The sequence below is a fragment of the Lathamus discolor genome, chromosome 2, assembly GCF_037157495.1.
Source record: "Lathamus discolor isolate bLatDis1 chromosome 2, bLatDis1.hap1, whole genome shotgun sequence".
NCBI lineage: Eukaryota > Metazoa > Chordata > Aves > Psittaciformes > Psittacidae > Lathamus > Lathamus discolor.
In genome coordinates, this window is record NC_088885.1 from 74,158,307 (window position 1) to 74,179,592 (window position 21,286).

General features: G+C 51.2%; 2 protein-coding genes across 14 annotated transcripts in view; one reads left to right on the forward strand and one right to left on the reverse strand.

Moving 5' to 3' along the window:
• The first annotated feature begins 741 nt into the window (after positions 1–741).
• FOXC1 (forkhead box C1) overlaps positions 742–21,286 on the forward strand; it is a 37,953-nt gene continuing 17,408 nt past the window's right edge. For 3 of the 10 annotated variants that reach the window (XR_010610074.1, XR_010610071.1, XR_010610073.1), the window contains exons 1-2: positions 1,470–4,015; positions 7,427–7,588. Coding sequence is in view for 2 of the 10 variants with exons in the window: in XM_065667467.1 (XP_065523539.1) it covers positions 2,158–3,852 (1,695 nt within the window). In the remaining 8 variants the exon portion in view is untranslated. Of the gene's footprint in view, positions 938–1,469; positions 6,380–6,997; positions 7,115–7,426; positions 7,683–13,721; positions 17,505–21,286 lie in introns of those variants that run through there. The other 7 variants (XR_010610075.1, XM_065667467.1, XR_010610070.1 and 4 more) reach the window with 7 other exon arrangements.
• GMDS (GDP-mannose 4,6-dehydratase) overlaps positions 15,410–21,286 on the reverse strand; it is a 421,100-nt gene continuing 415,223 nt past the window's right edge. For all 4 annotated transcript variants that reach the window (XM_065667470.1, XM_065667469.1, XM_065667471.1 and 1 more), the window contains 2 exons: positions 16,271–16,339; positions 15,410–15,891 (listed from right to left, as the gene is read on the reverse strand). In XM_065667470.1, coding sequence (XP_065523542.1) covers positions 16,297–16,339 — 43 coding nt within the window. In that variant the 3' untranslated portion in view covers positions 15,410–15,891; positions 16,271–16,296. The remainder of the gene's footprint in view (positions 15,892–16,270; positions 16,340–21,286) is intronic.

Genomic DNA, 21,286 nt, shown 5'->3' on the forward strand with positions numbered 1-21,286 from the left:
AAAGTAGGGAAAAAAAAATCTTCTTGCTTAAAATATAACAGCAAATTTGAAGGAAAATTTTAAAATAATAACCAGACCCTCACTCTCTGCTATCTTTGAGCTCCCGTTAAAGCGTAATTCTGATTAGAGCTCAAACATTCTTCCAGATGTTTAGGTAAAGGCAACAGCAACGCAAATAAATTCTTCATAGCAGAACCAGCTAGTTTAAGAAACATTCATTTCATTGGACTTTTTTCCTCCCCCCCCCTTTTTTTTTCTTTTGGCACACCTGACAGTCCGCTGTGAGGTAGATTAAGAATAGAAGTATTTGCCCTCTCCATCTCAAATAAACACATTAATAAGGCAAGTACCCGCTTTTCCTTATCACATCCCACCAGGTCTAATAGAGACTACCTGAAGGAGCGAGCTAAAGACCCCGCGCAAAGGACCGCACCGGCGTTGACAAACAACGGGGGCAGCGGCCGCCCGTTTTGCAGGCGCAGGGTGGGGGGAAGCTCTCGCTGTGGCTTATTAATAAAAAGGAGCTTTGGAGGACTCGTCAAAACCTTGTCAACCAGAGGAATGCAATCTCTCCAGAGGCGTTTGGGCAGGCAGGCAGCTGGTTGCAGGCAGGGTGGTGCTGCTGGGGCAGGGGCATCCCACCCCGCAAGCACACACACACGCATACACATACATATTTCCCTGGTCCGGGAAGGCGAGGACCGAGCCGGCACATCGGCGTGGAGCCCGCCCGCCGACACCAGCGGCAGCCGGGATGGGAGGGAAGGAGACGGAAAGGGAAGAAAGGAGAGAGCCCGGCCGGAAAAAACAGACCAACGATGGGGGGAAAAAAGAACAAACATAAGTAAAAAGTGCGGGAGAAACACGCGTGGCAGAGAGCGGCGTGGGCGCGTGGGTGGGAAGAGCTCCGGGAGAGCACATACATACATGTATATAGGTACGTGCTTGTGTGTGTGTATATATATAAATATATATATGCGCATGTAGATACGGATACACACACACTGGTGCAGGCATGCATGTCGTGCGTGTGCCCGGGACGCGCGTGCAAGGGTGACCGCGCGCGAAAGTATACGAGTGGGCGGCCGGGCGGGCACGGGGCTGTAAGACTTGCGCGGGTCGGCGCGCATAATACGCGGGCACCCTCCGCTCAAGACGCCCGCGTGTGCCGGCGAGCGTGTGTGGCCGGTCCCTGAGAGCTGCAACTCCCAGGGCTGCGGCGGGGAATTTTTTTCCCCTCCTTCTTTTTTGCTCTTTTTATTTTTTTCTCGCTCGCTCCTCTTTTTTTTCCCTCCTCATTCAGAGCCCCGGGTGTCTCCCGGCCCTCATTGGCCGCCCGGCTCGGTGGGGCGGAGCTGAGCCGCCTGCAAAAGGAGGAAAAGAAAAAAAAAAGGGAGGAAAAAAAAAATAAAAAAAAAAAAAAAGGAGACCGAGAGAGGAGAGGGAGGGAAAAAAAAAAAAAAGGAGAAAACTGTAAGTGCGTAAAAAAGTTCTCGCCGTGGTGACGGATGCTCAAAAGTTCAGGAGTTTTTCCGATGCTTCCCAAAGCAGCCTGCGACTGAAAAAGAGACTGAAAAAAAGCGAGAGGGAGAGAGAGAGGGAGACTTTGCACTGGGAGACCGGGAAGGTGGATTTTTTTCTTCTTCTGCTCGCTTAAAAAAAGCCAACAAAACATATCCCTCTACTTTTGTCCCTCCTTTGCAGACAACTTGTTGCAGATCCCCGTGGAACAAGGAACTGGGAGCGTGGGAGCCTCTTTGCAAAGGTTTTATTTTCTTAATACTCTTTCTGCGTTTGGAAGTTGCTTTCTTCGCTGCGATTACTTTTTTTTTTTTTTTTACCCGATTTCTTTTAAAAAACTTTTTTTTCCCCTTTTCCTCCCCCCTCTTTTTTCCCCCCATTTTTTGACTTTTTTCCCCCCTCCGCGCGGAGTGCGGGAGCTTGCCGGTGGGCTTTCCCGGGCGAAGAAGGGGAGACTTTCGGCGCTGCCGTCGTTATTCTTCCTCCCTTTTTCCGCGCTCCGCCGGGGGGGGTGGGGGGTTGGGGGTTGCCCGGCCGCCCGGTCCAGCTCGGTCCGCGGAGCGGCGGAGGGGTGGAGGGGGAAGGGACGCGCTGTTTGGTCCGGCGGGGAGGGTGGGGGAAAACTGACGGGAGGACATGCAGGCTCGCTACTCCGTGTCCAGCCCCAACTCCCTTGGAGTGGTGCCGTACCTCGGCGGAGAGCAGAGTTACTACCGCGCCGCCGCGGCGGCGGCCGGCGGGGGCTACACGGCCATGCCGGCCCCGATGAGCATGTACTCCCACCCGGCCCACGAGCAGTACCCGGCCGGCATGGCCCGCGCCTACGGGCCCTACACGCCTCCGCCGCAGCCCAAGGATATGGTGAAGCCGCCCTACAGCTACATCGCCCTCATCACCATGGCCATCCAGAACGCTCCCGATAAGAAGATCACCTTGAACGGGATCTACCAGTTCATCATGGAGCGGTTCCCTTTCTACCGGGACAACAAGCAGGGCTGGCAGAACAGCATCCGCCACAACCTCTCCCTCAATGAGTGCTTCGTCAAGGTGCCCCGAGACGACAAGAAGCCCGGTAAGGGCAGCTACTGGACCCTCGACCCCGACTCCTACAACATGTTCGAGAACGGCAGCTTCCTTCGCCGTCGGCGCCGTTTCAAGAAGAAGGACGCCGTCAAGGACAAGGAGGAGAAGGACCGCCTGCACCTCAAGGACCATGCCCCGCCGCGCCCGCCGCCGCCCGCCGCCGCTGCCGAGCCCGAGGGCGGCCCCGCCGGAGGCAGCGCCGCGCCGCCGCCGCCGCCCGTCCGCATCCAGGACATCAAGACGGAGAACGGTACGGCCTCGCCGCCGCAGGCCGTGTCCCCCCCCGGCGCCGCGCCGCCGCTCGGCGCCGTGCCCAAGATCGAGAGCCCCGACAGCAGCAGCAGCCTCTCCAGCGGCGGCAGCCCTCGCAGCACCCTCCCCTCTAGCCGCTCCCTCAGCCTGGAGGCCCCCGAGCCGCCGCCGCCGCCGCCTCCGCCTCCGCCGCCCCACCACCACGGCCCGGGCTTCAGCGTGGACAACATCATGACCTCGCTACGGGGTTCCCCGCAGGCCTCCTCCGAGCTGGGCACCGGCCTCCTGGCCCCCGCCGCAGCCGCCCCGCGCACCGGCATCCCGCCCGCCCTCTCCCTCGGCGGCTACTCGCCGGGCCACAGCTCAGTCTACGGCTCGCCCTGCGGCCAGGCTGCCGCCGGCGCCGCCACCGGCACCTACCACTGCAACATGCAGGCCATGAGCCTCTACGCGGCGGCGGGAGCCTCCGACCGACCCGGCCACCTGCCCGCCTCCGCCGCCAGCCCCGCCGAGGACCCGCTGCCCGATTATGCTATGCCCGCGGGCGGCGGCAGCGGCGGCGGCGGCGGGGCGGGGGGCGGCGGCGGCGGCGGCGGGGCGCTGGGGCACGGCGGGCTGGGCGGCGCGGCGGGCGGCCACCAGGAGGGGCACCACCCGCACCCGCACCAGGGCCGCCTGGCCTCCTGGTACCTCAACCAGGCGGCGGCGGCGGCGGCGGCAGCGGCGGCGGCGGCGGGGGAGCTGGGCCCGCTGGCGGGCGCGGCGGGCTACGCGGGGCCGCAGCAGGGCTTCGCCGCCGCCCCGCGGGAGGTCTTCGAGGCGCCGCGGCTGGGCCTCAGCGCCTCGCCGGGCGGCGGCGGCGGCGGCGGCGGCGGTGGGGCGGGGGGCGGCGGCGGCGGGGCGGGGGGCGGCGGCAGCTGTCAAATGGCCTTCCCCGGCAGCCAGCCGCTGTACCGCACCTCCGGGGCCTTCGTCTACGACTGCGGCAAGTTCTGAGCGGGCCCCGCAGCGGGCAGACGGCGTGGATAGCGCGCAGCACCGCGCCGCCGGGCCCCGCCGCGCCCGCACAGGGAAGCGGGAGCACGAGAAAAGCTTTTGTACAGAGACAGCCCCAAAGCATGTCTTGGTTTGTTAAAGGACAGTGTTACTCCAATAACACGTAAGTTTTGGTTTTTTTTAATTGCTTTGAGAAGTACTTTTTTCCCGCCCCCCTTCCCCTTCTCCATCTATTAAGGTATTGCCATGCCCCGTGTTTAAAAGGGGGCGAAAAGTCCAGCGTAGAGTACCATCTTCTCCCCCCCCCCCCCTTCCTCTTCTACAAGGACTTGTTTTAAAATGTAAATTGCGACATAGTAATTTATTTTTAATTTGTAGTTGGATGTTGCGGACCAAACGCCAGAAAGTGTTTCCCCCTTCCATGAAAAGTGACTTTAAAATTGACTGAAACGCTGATTTTTTTTTTTTCACTATATATAAAAAGGGAAACTGTATTAATCTTATTCTATCAATATTTTTCCTTTTTTTTTTTTTTTGTTGAAAATATTCTGAAGGTATTGCATTGTTTGTTTATTAATAAATTACCATTCAGTTGGAATGATCCTTTACACGTCTGTATATTTTAATAATTTCATTTAGAGGCAGAGACAGAAAGAGAAGGAAAAGGGATTTTATAACTAACTTTGTCGCTGGAACAGCTCGTTCCCCTCCGCACAAATTCCAAAGACCATTTAGGAACTGCCAGGTCGAAAAATCCCTTTTCAGTCTCTTCTGCAATATGTTCCACTTAGTCAGCTCGCCTTATCCGCTAGGAAAAAAAGACTTTCCCATGGCAGCTCTGAGTTGGCAAATAAACAAACACGTTTTCTTAGCAATTAATGGGCAAGACCTGGAAACATTTGACCATGCACAGTAGTATGACAACATTACGGCTTTTTAAATAATATGCCTGTGTAAGGCTAGATGAAGCGGTAACTCCGAGGTAGAAGTACATGCACTAGATTCCTGCCCTTGTGTAACTGTGTATATATCGAGCTATCGATCTGTGTGTATTTCAAATGTATGTATATGTAAGATTTACATATGTTATCTATATTTAAAGAAGGATTACATATTTATTTATAGCCACGTATAGGCGTTGCATATGTTTCTAAACTCCACAGTGTATAGAGGATGCCAGGTTGTAGTACGTATATTCTTAAATGCAATGTAAGCGTATAAATCACTGCTTCGTAGAATCGATAGCAATGCGCACAGTCACATCCGTGAAGCCGCTTCTGTAATAGATATTTTCTAAGTACTATTTTATTTCAGGGAAGGAACCTGCTCATACAGTTCACCCTCACACCATTATAGCTCTGCTTTACTCCTGTCCTATAAGGACATTACTGGTCTGTTGGAAGTGCCCTGATTGCTGGAGCTGAAATTGTTTTAGAAAGAGGTTGTGTGGGAGAGTTTTTCATATTTCTTGTACAGTTTTGTTTGCTCGTTTTGCCTTTTTTTTTTTTTTTTTTTGTTATTATTATTTTGGTCTTAATCCCTTACTCCTTTTTTTCTGAAATGGGGGGGGGCGGGAAGGAAAATATTACCAGGGTAGCAGATGAGTGCTGCACAGACTGACGTCTTGTCAGATCAAGAATCTCACCTCCTGGACAATTTGCAATTAAGAACCTACGGGCAATGGGGATCACCTTCCCCCTTTGTAAATAACCACCAAAATGCAATAAATTCATTAACTTGAAAGAACCTGCCTTGTCAGTCAGACCTGGGAAGAAGATTATTTGATTACAGATATTTAAGGCCTAAAGTTTGCTTTCAAGATAATACAGTTTCCTATCAGTATCTCTTATCTAAAAGCAACACTTAGCGGTAATTGCTGTTGCATTGTTAAGGGTTACACTGTAAATAAATACAAAGGTATTTACAGTTAAACCTTATTACCTCGCTTTTGAGCTACTGTTCCCCTCCAAAGCAGTAATCTAATATTCAGAAAACACTTTCAGCAGATCGAGTGAACTGGAGAGGTGTGGGAAGTTATTTTGTTATGTTGGCTTAAAATATCTTTATTTCAGTATCTCATAGACTTTGCTCTTTTTTTGCACTAGTACCTCTGTTAAGATTACCGGCCTTATTTATATTTATTTGTTTGCTAAATTGGGTGAGGGGAACTCAAACTCTCTAGCAAACGATTACGGTGAGGCTGAAGTGAAGGACGACCAGAGCTGGTCGCCTTCGCTCCGGGGGCACGCTTTGATCGCTTCTCCCAGTTTCTCACAAGTAAAGGGAAATACAGTGTTACCTATTCCAGTTCCGGCTCACCTTCTGTTCCAACCGCCCATCTCCCGGCACTGGGCGGGCCGCGCGGGAGACTCCAGCCTCCCCTCTGCCTCTGTCCGGGACTACCGGGCCCGGGGCCCGGCGGGGCTCTCGCCACGTCCCTTCTTCTCTCCCCGTCCTCAGGAAGGGGGGGGCCCGGCGGCTGCTCCTTCGGCCCCCGGCTCTGCCAGCGAGGTGCCTGCTAAGTGTTAACGCCATTCCCGCCTCCTCTTCGCCCGGTATTTAAAGTACAAATTAAAGAAGGGAGAGGGATTGCATGTGTTATTTGGCCATTATTTTTCGTTGCGATGAGGCGCCGGCTTTCCTGTCTTTAGGTTTTTCTCAGAAAATCAGTAAGAGGAAAAGCAGTTGTTCACTACCTCAGCTTGTTTAATCACTCATTGCATTGGCAGTAGTGCTGCTCACTTAGGGGACTTGGAGGGGCCATGTGGAGCTCCAACAAGTGCCCTGCTTAATTATTGCTGATGTCCCGGCCGCATCAGAGCTGCCCGCTGCCCTCCGCAGTCCCGGCACGGCGGGGCGGCCGCACAATTTGCGCTCCCTGCGGCCCTGGCTGCAAAAGGGGCACCCGGCTGGAGGGGGCTCGCAGCCAAGGAAAGGGCAAACGGAAATGCCCCGTTCGGCCGCAGGTAGGTCGTGGCGGGATCTTCTGCCTCCGGAGGAGATCCCTTTCCTGAAGTGACGTGCGTGGTGGTGGCTTAGGTCACCTCTCGGTTCTCAGTGCGACGGGCTGGCTCACAACGACGCGTGCTTGGGTTTTAAATAAATTACTGTATTATTACACACCTTTTTCTCCCCATCCACACAGAAATTGTTCACAACGAAAACAAGCTTAGCGGTGCTGAGGGTCCCCCCGGTAGGCAGTGAATCGTGCGGGCTTGGCAGCGGAAGGCGGCCTGGTGAGCGCGCCGCTCAGGGCAATGCCGCGGGGTCTCTGCGCGGCGCTGCGTGGAGGGGGCCGGGGCCGGGGCCGGGGCCGGGCCTCGGCCTCCGGCGTGAAGCTTTGCGGCTGATGAAGGTGGGGGGAAAGGCCTGGCGAGTCTCGGGCTACGGCAGCACACCGGGAAGGGTGCGGAGCGCGGCATCTGCCTGAGGGCAGCGCTCCTGTGTGTCAGGCACGAACTGCGGACATCGGGGTCCAGCACCGGGCATGGTCCCTTGTCCCCCTTGCGCTTCCCTCCCCTTAAGAGCAGGAGGCAAATTCGCGTGTCCGTTCTGACCTGTGATTGTCTCCCAGCAGAACTGGCCCTGCCCCGAACGCCAAAGGAGACGCGGTCCGACCCTGCGCGGAGCCGGTGGGCGCAGAACGTCAGGCCACGGCGTCTTTGGTGGCAGCCCCTACAGCGAGCGGGGACGCCTGGCCCCAGCCTGGCCTGCGGAGCAGCCCAGTAGGTGCCAGGTTAGCACGGTGCTTTGTATTGTGTTTTTAGCCCAAGCTGATTTCCCACCCCCACCTCCAAACTATTGCTTTGCTTTTCGTCTAGGAAAAAAACCCAAACAAAACCACATCACTTTATAAAAAATAATTAATTTGAGGGTCAGTTCTATTTAGCTGGTTCTGGTGGTTTCTTGTGTTTGCTCATCTCTCAAACTAAGGAAAACATGAATAGTAGTATCCTCTCTCCTAAGTTTCCTCCTCAGAATTTCTTATCAAAGCAATTACAGTTCATATTATGTTATGCAAAAGTCATAACCAAACATAGCAGAGAAGAGCTTGCAAATAGTTGAAGAGTTCATAGGTTAAACCTTATTTCCCACCTCCAGAGGCCAGGTCTGACAGGGAACGTGGTGGGGCTGTGTGGTGCACGGAGACATTATGGGAACGTTACCATATCTGCGCTTTACAAAATCTGGGGCTCTTTCTGAAGGCCACTAAGTTCGGGAAAGGAGCTTCGAAGTTAACACGGCAATATTTTCATAGTCGGGCTTAATTTTGTAACGCTACTGGTAACCCTGGGGTTATACCTATTGACCAGCCGGCTGTGGTGCGGCAGCACGCTTACCTCCCCGAAAAGTACGCTGCTGGAGCAGGGTGAGCTTAAAGTTCCGCTTTGCGCTCGAGGAGAAGGGGGAGGCTTTCCTTGCGCGGTGCGGGTAATCCGCAATTTGCGTACGCCAAGACCGCTGCGGGATATTGCACCGCGCAGCAAGGAGCGGCTGCGCACGGCCGGGGGCTGAGCCCCGCTTGGCGCCCACGTGGAGGTGAGCGTGAGGTAACAATGCGCACTCTGTATTATATCGTCTTGATTGCGTAGGCAAAAGCGTGCAGCGCCGATGCACGCACGTGGCTGCTCTGCGGCCAGGCTGGTCCAGGAGCGTCTACGGCTCCTAGAAACGCTCCCCCATCCTCTTCCCGAAATCACCCATTTCAACAGCAACCGCTAATTGCGCATTAGCTTTCAATTAATTTCGCTTGTAAAGTAATTCAAACTCCTCGGCGTGGCCAGCCCGCGTTTCCCCGGTTCCCAGTGTTGGGGCCGGGTACGTTGGCTAAATGCATACATCATTTTAAGGTGCGCGAGTGTTTTTGGGGGGCGGAGGGGGTATGAGGAGTGCGGCGGTGGGCGCTGTCGGGGGTGGGCTTCCGCTGCGCGGAAGCGCAGGTGGCACGCCCAGGCGCGCAGCCGGGGCAGCGCGGAGGTCGCGCACAGGTTTACAGGGCACGCTGCGCAAGAGCTTCGCTACCTCTACATAGCGGCCCTAAAGTAAGGGAGCTGCTGGGTGCTCCCCAGGGATGTGCGCGGGTTTCGAGCCAGCGGCATCGCGCACACGGGCTCACGGGCTCGGAAGGTGCCACTTAAGCTTCCCGCGTGAGGTGTTTTTTCCTTCTTTTTTCTTTTTCATATCCTCATTCTCCTGCCTCGCCTCCCCGGCGGCTTGTCTGTGTGGTGAATCCGCCCCGAAGGTGGTGGCGGTGCCGCGGTAAGCGTAGCCCTCCTGGTTTAATTACGCTGGGGCTCATAAAGCCATTCGCTTCTTTCCAAAGTAATAAACAAACGTCGCGTTAGGTCAAGATTGATGGTGCCCATGCAATAAAAACGGGCCAGGTCAGGAAGGAATAAAATTCAATCAGAGCTTGCGGAATCATTTTTCAGGGGACAGAAAGACAGAAAAGGGAGACTGGGGTCAAGGGAGACGATGTCGCCATTCACAGCACACCAGCCGGGAGGGAGGAGGGCGAGGGTTAATGAGCGATTGTTTTTTATCAAGCGGAGCCTAATTGAACGAAACAATAGCCTCACCGCCGGAGTGGGGGCAGGCTCTGCGGGGCCGCGACAGGCGCCGGAGACCCCTCGGCAGCAATGCTGCGTGTATTCCCCCTTAAAACTTTATACACGCACCTGTGGCCAACAAGCTGGTCCCCTTCTATCTAGTGAGGGGACTGGCCGTGCAGACAGAGACAGCAAACGGGACGGTGCTTAAGGGAGGAGAGTGGGACTCCCTCATTTCGCAAGAAGGGGGCCTGAAAAGCCAGCTCCCACTCTCCCGAGGGTCGCTCCCACTGATCGGGCAGGAACAGGGGCCCTCGGTGTCACTTGCAGCTAACTAACGACTCTTCCCTTGTTTAGTTTGGTCGGAAAGCTGCTGGCGTCCGGTTATCTGGGAAGCGGCCGCGGAGGTGGTATTTGCCGGGTACCCGGAGGGGGGATGGCCGGGTGTCGCCGAATGGGACCGTCGGGGTGCCGCGGTGTGAGGGGAGCCGGTGGCGCAGCCCCGCGGGAAGCCCCTGCGGTCTCAGGGGCTCGTTTTTGTCCCAACCCGGCCTCGGCTTCTTTGCCAGGCCGCCGGTGTTCTGTGCTGAGCGGACTGGGGAGGCAATAGTCAAAGGCTCCCTCTCTCCCTTGGGCCAGCAGGCTGTTCAGGGGGATCTCTCTCTCGCCCTCTAAGCAAACGCGTCTTACGGACGTACCTCAGCGACCTTTTAGGCCCATAACTTGCGCCTTACTTTGTATGCGTGTTTAATAGCAAAATAATAGCAATATTAAAAAAACCTGGGGTGGTGGGGAAGGTGGCCCGGGCTACCGGTGAGAGCTCACAAGCTCTCCGGCTGAATGGGAATTGGGTGGTCGGCAATTCTTCTTTTTTTTTTTTTTTTTTTTTTTTTTGCCCCCTAAATAAACACAGCTTGAGACGACTTGGGTGGGCAGAAGGGAACAATTTGTGAGCCAAAGAGCAAGTAAGCTGGGCAGGCAGCCGGCCCGCGACTTACCTGCTGGAGACTTTCACCTGACCTTTAGGTGTCAGGGGGCTTGGGTGTGCAGTGCCTTACCCCGCTTTCGGGTCAGCTGCTTTAGGCTGCGTTCAGGAGAATTAAAACAACAATGCCCCCCCCCAAACTGGAATCCCCCTCCTTTCCAGTCCCCATCACCTCTGGGGAGAATGCAGGAAAACCAACACATTTAGAACCATTAACTCTTAAAATAGCTGAATTTCCTCCAGTAGGAAAAAAATTACTACACTCATGAGTTCAGAATATTTATGTAGTATATGAATCGATGAATAAACAGGTCATATCGCTACAGCGCTTGTCCCTCGGAAGGCAAGCACTCGGTTTACAAAAAACACCATGGCTTGTTGCCCTTCAAACCGCCCCCCCCCCCCCCCCCCGCCCCGTTCCTGGAATTTACTTACCAGAACATTTAAGCAGCCGAGTATATTTTTTAATTTTAATAAATATTTGAAATAAGGAAAAAGGAGACTGTTTTCCGTTAAATGATAATGTTAAAGCACTGATAATATCGTCCAAAGCAGAAGAGAATTGTTTAAACAATGTCGGTGCTTGCAGGATTGCCCAGTATAAATACATTCGCACTGCCTTTTTGATGCAAGTTTCTACTGCAACTCTTTTTTCCGTGTATGCTATGTATGTTCCCGTTCCGACTGTGTGAAACAGGCCTGCAGCTGCAGGCCAGCGGAAGGCCGTGTCACTTTGTCAAGCCCCTTCACGCTGGGACGAGGGTACAGGGGTGCCCAGTTACCCGGCGCTCACACACCTCTCTCCCTCCTGCCAGCTAGAAGCTGGTCGCTGCTTTCCCTTAGCTCTTCTAACTTCGCCTCTGCGGGATGGGATGGATTTAAAACCAAATAACGAATTGCATAAATATTACAGCTCTCTCGACGCCATTTCCCGCCCCCCAAGCGCTCTGCCGGGGACGGGGGGGACGGGGGACGGGGGGGGACGAGGACGGAGCGCGAAATGAACCGGTTCGAGTTCATTAGTAAAGCAAAAGCTGCAATTAGCGTCTGCTGCTGAGAACCCGCCCGCCTCCCCTAGCCCCCATCACAAAATAATTGCAAAGTATCTGTTGATGTTTTTCTTCCACCCGTCAAAACGTTGGAGCTCTGCCTGCTCCAGCGCTGCTTTCTGCGTTTGTTGTGTCTGGAGACAATGCTCCGCCAGTGAACGATCAGAGGTGAAGGGGGGTCACTAAGGGAGGCAGGGAGCGCGAGTCTGCGAGCCGGCTACGGGCTCCCCTTCGCCTCCCACCCCTGCAAACCTGTCGCCCACAGGCAACGGGGGGCGGCAACCCCTGGTGCCCTTCTCCCCGCTCTGCCCCGGGGCAGCCCGGTGCCTTCTCCGCCGGACCGGGAGAGGGAAGAGGATGTGGCCCTCATGTCCGCCCGGGGGGACGTGGCTGCTTTATGTGCAAGGGGCCGAGGAGGGGGAAGGCAGGGGACTCATCCGGACCCCATCTTACACCTAAGTTTAATTTTTCTACATGCACTTACAGCAGTCGGTGGGGCTCTGTGCTCCGTCAGCTGCCCCCGCAGCATTTCCCTCTCCACCCACCCCGACGTGTGCGTGCTCGAGTAGCGGGTCTTTTCGCCCCTCAGCCTCCCCTTTGCTTTTACCCTTCGGGCTGACACTGCAGGCAGGAGGTGTGTATTTTTAGATGGCGCTGGCGGTTTTACTCCGCGACCCCGAGGAAACCCCCGTCGCTTTGTCTCGCTGGCCTTCCGCGGCGGGGCCGGCCAGGAGGGCTCCGCCGCCGGCGGGCCCTGGGGCAGAGTCGACCCCCCCCTTCTATCCCCCGGCCCTCTGGCAGAGGTAATGAGGGCTTGTGCTCCCGTGGGGTGACCCCACCGCAGGCCTCCGCCGCGCTGTTTGATCCCTGAGGGGATTCTGCAGCCCGCGAGTGGCCGGTGGTCCCGAGCGCCCCTGAAAAAGGCCTCAGGAGAGTGAAATTTTTCTTTTCTTTCTTTCTTTTTTTTTTCTTTTTTTTTTTTTTTTTTTAACCGGCTTTCGTGGCAGTTCTACCTTCGGCAAGACAAGCGCCGGAGGAAGGGCAGAGGCCCGCACGGCGGAGGGGAGGGGAAGGGTTACGGCGCGAGGTGCGGGGCGGCGGGTGTGGGGTCGAGCCCTGCCTCAGCTGCTTGTAACTCCTGCCGCTGCGGAGAGGGAGCTGCAGGCAGGGCCCACGCCGGGCGAGCCAGCTTTCCCGAGGGAGCCCCGGCCCTCCGCAACCCGCGGGGCAGGAGCTGGGCCCGCTGTTCTCTCCCTGTCCGCCTAAACCCCCTTCTCCCCACGGGGTGCACGCCCGGGGAGCCCCCGCCACCCAGCCGCCTGGGCACTGCCTTCACTATCCCGCTTTTCCCCGTAGTAGCGGCGCACGGTAACCCTCTCCTCCTCTCTGGCTGTCCGGGCGACCCCTGGTCGAGACACCCGCCGTTGCTGCCGCTCCACAGCCTGCAAAGTCGGACAGCAAAAGCAAAATCCACCGTGCTTTTAACTGTTGGAGCTGCCCTTTTAAATTAGGGAAGCTGCAATGACCCCAGAGAGATGAGACGGGCAGAGAAGGGGGTGCATCTTTCCGAACCTACACGCACAAAACGGTTGACATACAGGTGAAACGGATAAAAGGATGTACAGTTAAATAGTCTGCAACTGGTATATTAGCTGCAGATAGAGATAATATGTGTAAATAGCATTATTGTTATCACTGTTTTCGAGAAGTGATCCCACGGTCATTGCAAAGAGCAGTGCTTTCGGAAGAATTAAAAATCGCAAAATCGGGCAGGAAGGTGATAGTAAGGAAACCGAAAAGCAGTTCACCCCTCTGCCGGACTGTAAAAAGCGAAAAGCAGTGGGGCAGTGCTGGGACGTACATTTTGTCCTATCCCGACCAATACCAGTTGTAAATAATAAAATAAAAGCAAAAATACATCTGGCTGAAAGTCATCGCGGAGGGACCGCTTGCTCTAGAACCAAATTTTGCCTTCCCAGCCCTTTCCCCACACACTCCCCAATGTAGAGGCCGAAAACGGAGAATAAAAATGCATCTCTTGAATGAGCCGCAGTTAGAGGCCAAAGCAAAAATAAAACCTGTGAGCTCGAAGGAGAACTGGCAGCTTATATAAAGGTTCCCAGCCCTCTGCAGAGATGTGTGAACTAATATTCAGATGTACCAGCAAGCCTCCCAAGTGCATCACTGTAAGCAAGAAATAGTTCCCAGCAATATAAAAATACCTTGTCATAAAAAGGCTTTAATACCTTTTTTTCTAAACTTATTTTGATTACGTGCGCCACCAAGGATACTGCCGCCTGGGACCACTTGCACAAGGGACAGCCTTCGGTTAAACTGGGGAGGCGGAGCTCGCCCTCTCTCCTCCGCCGACCACCGTGCCCCGGAACGGGGAGACCCCTCGCCGTTGGGGTGTGCGGCGGCAGCCCCCAGGGCGCAGCCACAGCGTGAACACTGCAGGCAGAACAGATAATGTGAGGGACAAGGGGAGGAGGGGTTACTGGTATTTCACCCTTTGGGGGAAACAAAAAAGGACGCAGGCGCGGACTCGTACCCATTCGGGGGGGTGAAAGCACCTCCGGCGGCTTTGTGTCAATATACCCACGCGGGGCGGCGTCCACGCCGGGAGTGAACAGCAGTGTGTGCCTGCCCCGGCCCCGCGGCCAGATCTAGGCCTCCCCATGGTCCGCGACCTACTCGGCGTGTAGGGAGCCCCGATGCGCCGTGGAGACCATGCGTGGGGGTGGAGAGCCTCACACGCGTGGGGCGCTGCTTGGAGCGAGTGCAAGTGGGACACCTCCACCTCTCCGCTGCTCCTGCTCTTCTGCACCCCGCGGGGGTGCGGGCTCCGTTCACCTGTGAGAAAGGATCCCAAGCAGCGGCCAGGCTCCCTCATTTCCCTTTCCCCGTTTGCCGCTGTGGCCGTTCAAGTTCTCGCTCCTGCGGGGACAGCTGCCGGTCCGCCTGCCCGGGCCAGCACCGCTCTGCGCAACGACCGCGCCGCACATTTCCCCCTCTGGCAAATTCCGCCTTTCGGACCACCGCAGAAGTGGCCCTCCGCTTCCTGCCGGCAGCCTGGGTCCTCACAGGGGGATCCTGAGCCCCGTCCTGTCCCCCCCGCACAACTGCCATCACGAAACCGCTCCCGGCTCTGCACCCAGATCCGCACATCCCATCGCCTCCCTTCTGACAAGGATGCCCCCTCCCCCAGAGTCCAAAAGCAAGAAGTGCGCTCAGAGAAGGTGTATCACCTCCTGTGTATCTACCTGCTGTGTACCTTGCCCTTCGCGGATTTCGAGGCATAAAGCTAAAATGATGGCATTAATTGGTGGGTGGAAGATCCTAAACCAGCGTGAAATGTATGGGCTCGGCGACCTCTGGATAACCCGGGTACCTTGGCACAAAAAGTGTGAAAATATTTACTCACCTTGAAGCTTGGGTGTTTTTTTTTTTTTTTTAAGCTTTTTTATTTATTTTGCTTTAATTCCTCAAGTCATCATTTGAGATGATTCAAGCTCCCATCCGAAGACTAATTATAGTAAGCAGGAAGAGGATGGAAGGGGAATGAGTTGATTCGGGGGGGGCAAAACCCAAAACACCCTAAATCCCCAGATAGAGAAGGTGCTGGACAAAAAGGCTTTCTGTGACTCATGCACACTCTGAAATGAAGATCTGAAAAATGCTTACAAGCCTTCTCTGACTGGTTTGAAAGCAATTCCAGCAATTAGGAATTAATTCGGCATGGTCAAGAGGTGATTTCACTGTGAGTTACATCAAGTTATCCAAACTTTTACAGAGTTCAAGTGGTGGAAATGGGCTGCTGGGGTGGAGGTAGGGCTGCAGGAAAGAAAAACAAGGAGTGTTCAGGAAAGGCAGAAGAGGGGAAGCTGTGGAGCAAGGGCTGGAGGCATGGTGAGCCCATGCTAGTGCCAGAGGTTTGCTTCTGTTGTTGCTGGAAGAGAGGGGAGGTTGCAGGGTGGAGAGCAGGGAATGCTTTTATTTTTCAAGTAGAAGAAAGTACTAAAAAGTCACTGGAAGTCCTAGCTAATTGGTGAGTTTTAATTAAAAAAGGAAATCAGTAGGCTTGTTGGCTGATCAGTACTTCATGTGCAGTATCGGTCAGGGGTGACCTTTCCCCAGTTAATGGCAAAAGCCAGAGTTAGCCCAGGCAGGGCTGACCCTGGGATGATCTGTGGGGTGAGAGGCACAGGGAGTGTGTGGAGGGTGGAGTGGGGGATAAAACTGGGCTTTCACGCACAGGCAAGCCAGCAGTAAAACCATCACAGGGAGGGGCAGATGGCCAGCCACCCACCCTGGTGGCTCATGGTGGTGCTGGTTGTGGGGTGCACCTCTGGTATGGGTCACCCCTGTGATGCCTGTTGGGCCCAGCCAGGGATCAGGCATTGGGGTTGTTCCTCATGAGCTCCACGTCGGCATCCACCATCTCCCTCACCAGCTCCTGCAAAGAGAGAGAGAGAGGCAGATGAGTGCTCCAGCACAGGGGATGAACAGCAGGAGTGCCCTGGAACATAATGAGCCCCTCTTGACCCCCTGCAGCAGGACAAGGAGGGGATGAGGGTTTGCTGGGCTCTTCCTATAGCAGCTGTGGCCCCAGCATGTGTGTCGGTATCCTCCTATGCACTGGGGGTGTCCACTGCTGCTGTCATGGCTGCTGTCTTCAAAGCAAGAAGCTGGGCCTGGTCACTGAAATGGGATTCCTTCAGTGTGCCTGAGTCACCCCGCACAGAGGTCCCCCCCCTCCCTTCCCTTCCCCATGGATTGCTTTTAGAAGACACCAACACCTGGCAGGTGCAAAGCATGCCAGAAAGGCCACTCACATCAAACGTGACTCTTGGCTTCCAGTTCAGCTTTTGTCTGGCTTTGGTACAGTCTCCTTGCAGAAAATCCTGCAGAAAAGAAGAAAGAGGCTCTGTGAGAAGCATACACCTTCCGCATCTCGATGGCTTTTCCATTGCCCGTGCTTTCCCGTGAGCCGAGCACAGCCGGGACTGCCACTGGACTCTTCTGAGAACAAAGTATTTCACTGTAAGATGCCATTTTAGTGGAAGCTCATATGCCTATGAATCACCAGGAGGCAGCATCCTTTCACCAGCCTACTTCAGACCAAAAGAGTTATTCTTTGTTTTTGTGTGTGCTTGGGGTTTGAACTCCAGCCTTATGGCAGTGTAATGGTGAACATTTTATAAGTTGTCATATGTCTTAGTCATGCCACTGAATGAGCTGTTTCAAATTCTTTTTCCCCTATTTGTTTAAATAATGTAAATCACAGAGCAAACATGGCAAGTAGTCTCTTTCAAATAAAAACGTGATCACAGACAGATGATGCTGAAAGTCTGTTATGAATATGGGTAACCATATGCAACAGTAGTAAACATCCAGCTTTTGAATGCCTACATCTTTTTCCTAGAGTATTTTTGAGCATCCATATGCAAAGAAAAGTCTGAACACCTTATAAATGAAGTTATCTTCCATTACAGAAACCAAGACTTTGGTCATATTCACCTTACTGTTCAAGTATTTTAAAAGTGCTACCACATCAAAACTATCCCACAACCAGTCATCAAAAATAACAATCAAAATAAATGAAAAAAAGAAAAAACCTTCTTTGACTGCATTTCTAATTGAATGAAATAAATGACTGTATCTTCCTTTAAAGTTCGAATACTGTGTTTAAATAGTTAGCTTTTTTCCAACTGTATGTGTTGATTTAATAAAACATTATCTCTTCTCACAAGCTTTGGTTCTGTGTATCAGTAAATACTAAAATTACATTTGTCTAGGTTTAAAGAAAGCCAAACAAACCCAACTTTTTCACTGAACAACAAGGCTAAGGCTGAATTCTGCTCTTGCGTTTGACTTTTATGGTGGTAACAGAGCAGGCTTTCCAGAAAAATGCATGGACTTGCTCTCCCTCTCCCTCTCCCTCTCTCTGGCCAGCGGTGGAGCCAACGAGCATTTTCTGGCTGTAGTTTTTTAACCATCGTGCTGCACACTACATTTTTCAGATGCTATCTTTTGGGCATCTGTAGTTCAGGTCATGTTAACTTGCAAAATCACCTCATCCTGTGCAGTAAAATGTAGGAAATTCTTCATAATTGTGCTCCAGAAAGCTAGACAGCTCGCTTCCAGGAGCAGAGGATATACACCAAAGGAAATACTGCACCGAAGAAAGGGATGTGGAACAAACACGTCTGCCGAGACTATTCCAGGCAGCATTTTTACTAGTTCAGTCTTCAGGCTAAAAACATTTCAGCCTACCTTCAGAAAAGAGTAAACAGATGGATCAGAACAAAATGATATGAAAATAAAAAATGCTGTGATTTCCTTAAATTAGACTAAATTATTTCCTACTGCAGCCCTGTAATGGGTTTTTAGAAACTGCAGCAGATAGTTGAGGCCAAGTCATGCAAAACCGCATCAACTTGAGGGATCCCCCGGAGGGTCGTGTGAATATGGATTGCAAAATCTGGTTTGAAACGGGAAAGACGCCCACTAACTTTGATAAAACTTGGATCAGACCCTAATGTGCTCATGGAGGTATGCCTTTTATCTGGAGTTTGGTTTAATTTACATTATATACGTGTGTATGTGTCTGGAAACAAGGAAATCCTTCTTAAAATAATAATTTCAGTATAAAAACGAGTGCCTTTTATTCAGTCCTCATTCAAGCCACTAGTTAGAAGTGTTTTAATACCACCTAGTTTTAAGTCATAAAAGACAGAGCATAAGACTTGGAGTTTCATTTTTTCTAAATGCTGTTTAATAATTTTAGACCCACAATCTTTTACCGAAAACATCATTTGAAGGTTGAAGGATACTGGGTTTCCATTAAAAAAAAAATGGATGGGGGAGGACAGAATGAATTGTCATCACTTGCTGTATGTAGCTGCATTCTGCTTTTGAACAGCTTGGGAGCAGTCTTTTAGCTTTCTTGGACAAATGCTTTTTGTTAAAACAGTTTATCTAAAAAAATACTTTACCTAATTCCAGCCCTTCATTCAAAAGCATAAACACTCAGCTGCTGAACAGGCCAAAATAAGGTTGGAGGGAGGTTGCAAATCAGTAAAAGTGAAGTTATTTGCAGTGCTGGATTATACACAGAGATAACACAAACAACTAGTGTATTAAATCCATTTAAGCATATAAAGAAGTATTTTTCCTTTAAAAGTTCACGTGCTTTAACAAAGATGCAGCGAAGGTATTATGGCGTAATCTGTGACCAAAAAACAAAACAAAAAAAAAAAAAACAGAAAAAGAGAAAAAAGAAGATTTAATATATATGATAATACAAATTCCCCAGCTGACTTAGGTTAAAAGATTTTAAGTGGCTCTCCTGAAGAAGTCTATGTACTTTTGAGAAACACTACTTTGTAGATAGATTTATTTGAAAATAGCATTATGGACACAATATCCCCTCAGTACTTTTAGAAAGGTTCTGTTACAGAAGTTACTAGGTGCAGAGATCAAATGAAACCGTAATATTAGCACCATATTACATCTGGATTCAAGGTTTGATTGTATTCTTATTAGTGAAAGTTTCAACACTGAATGGAAATGATGACTGGAACAAAGCTATTCCTGATTAAAGGATTGTATTGCAGTCACGTTTCCTGTATTTTTCTACAAGTAGCTCATAATATGAAAACAATAAGGTAATTACAATAAAATAAGAATATTAAAAAAAGCTTCTCTTGGAACAGAATGACTGCTTGTTTATATTATTTAAGTCTTTCACTGAAACCAGAGATGCATCTGTCAGGCTTCCAAAAGGAAAAAATCCATACAAAAAACCCCACAGCCCCCTTGCCAGAATCCTCTGGCATGCCGATCATTAAAGCATATTGATTTTTCAGTGTCAGGGCTTCACTCTCTGGAGGTACAACCAGATCAGAAAGCAAAGAGAGAAGAAGTGAGGTTCCACTGGAGAAAACCAGGATTTTTTCAGGGGGGGAGAGGGTAGGTTGGGTTGGGAGGAACGTTCTCAAAAAACAGCTGCTGCTGCTGAATGTAAACTGCTCAGTATCTCTGTTCTTGATGGAAAAGCACCTGATGAAATGACACTGCTTCATGTTTTGTATTCCTGTGGGATAACTTTTTCTGTGGTGTTGTGCTTTACATACTGACAGGAAAACAAAGCCCTTTGACTCCGTGAAAACCCCAAGGATTTAGGTACTGAGCAAGTCTGCAAACCTGAAAACACTGATAAAGGCTTTCTGTTGTTTTTACAGTACTCAGATCATGAACATAAAATTCTTTGCTTTTAGTTACCTGTTTTGGGAGGAATGAGTCCTTACATTCTATGCAAATATAGTTAATAAAAGTGAATAGTAATGATGAGTTTTACCTGCAAGCTGAGAGTCGGAAACAACATCCAGGTAAACATTTAAATGGAAGGAAGATGGAAAAGACAGCAATTAAATTCCCTGCTGCCACTTAATACAAGAGTAAGCTCTCCTATGGCTTTACATGCCCCTCACTGTCATATGACTGCCTCTCCGAGAAAAGAACAAGTTTATCCAATGAGTTTTTCTAGTTTACTTTTTCTGTAAATGAGGCTGCGTAACTGTGTAGAAAACACCCCATTATTACTAAATCTGATTTTATGGTTATTCAGATTTATTGTCCAAATGCACACATACACACACATACAGATAAACAGAAAAATTTGTTATAGAATGTGTTCAGGCCTTTTTAAATTTAGTGTTAAAACCATGAGACAAAAATGTAAAATATTTTAATCTAAATATCATGTTTCCCAAGCTTTTGCTCTGAGTGTCGTCACAATTCCCACTTTCACTTGTGCAGTGATTGATCTGGTTTCACTGTGCAATGTATCACTGTCTCATTCAATTAACTTTAACTGAAAATGTAAAGCCTCAAGACAATGTGAGAAAAAGGAGATAGCATGGCCTGAAAGAAGGCCAAGGCTTCCTTTATTACTACAGCTCAGCTGATTCCCTTTAAAATTTGCCTTCACTGAAGCCAGAGCCCAGCACCAGCTTTTGCTCTCTCTTACAGCAGAATAAAACCTAGATCAAGTCCTCAGTAAAACACCTGTGATGGAATTGTGCCCAGCTCCACTCACTGCCACAGAGACAAGGTTTTACCTCTAAAAATAAACAGACTTGATCTAAGCACACAACAGTTTTACTGCATCTGAAAAGCAGCCAGGGTTACGTTCACAATCAGCATGACCGCTTGGAAGAAGATTTGTTACATCAGAGCTCCCATAAGCAAAGAGCACAGACCCAGCTCGGTGGAGGATCTGGCTTGCGTGTTTAGTCTTGCACTCTTTTGCTCGAGAAGTTTTGTCAGGAAGGATTTCAAGAATCTAGGGGCCAAAGTTTCCTGCAAACCCTGTTGTGTTTTATTATCCTCATTTCCTTCTTAAAACTGTAGCTTTTCAGCTTTAACTCATCCCATTAAAATAAAAACTAATAAACATAGCTACTTGATTAGGCAACATTAGTTTGCAGCTTGTGTTTTCACCATTATCATAGAGTAGTCTGGGTTGGAAGGGATCTTTAAAGTTCAACTAGTCCAACACCCCTGCAATGAGCAGACATAATCCTCTACTATGTCAGTTTCTTCAGAGGCCTGTCCAACCTGACTTCAGATGTTTCCAGGGATGGGGCAGTCTAGCACCTCTATGGGCAACCTGTTCCAGGGTTTCACCACCTGCACTGTAAAAAAATTTCTTTCTTATAGCTAGCCTAAATCTACCTTCTTTTAGTTTAAAACCATTACCCCTTGTCCTATCGCAACAGGCCCAGCTAGGAAGTTGTATCTCAGTAATGTATATATCAAAGTAGTTTATATTATGAAATAGTCTC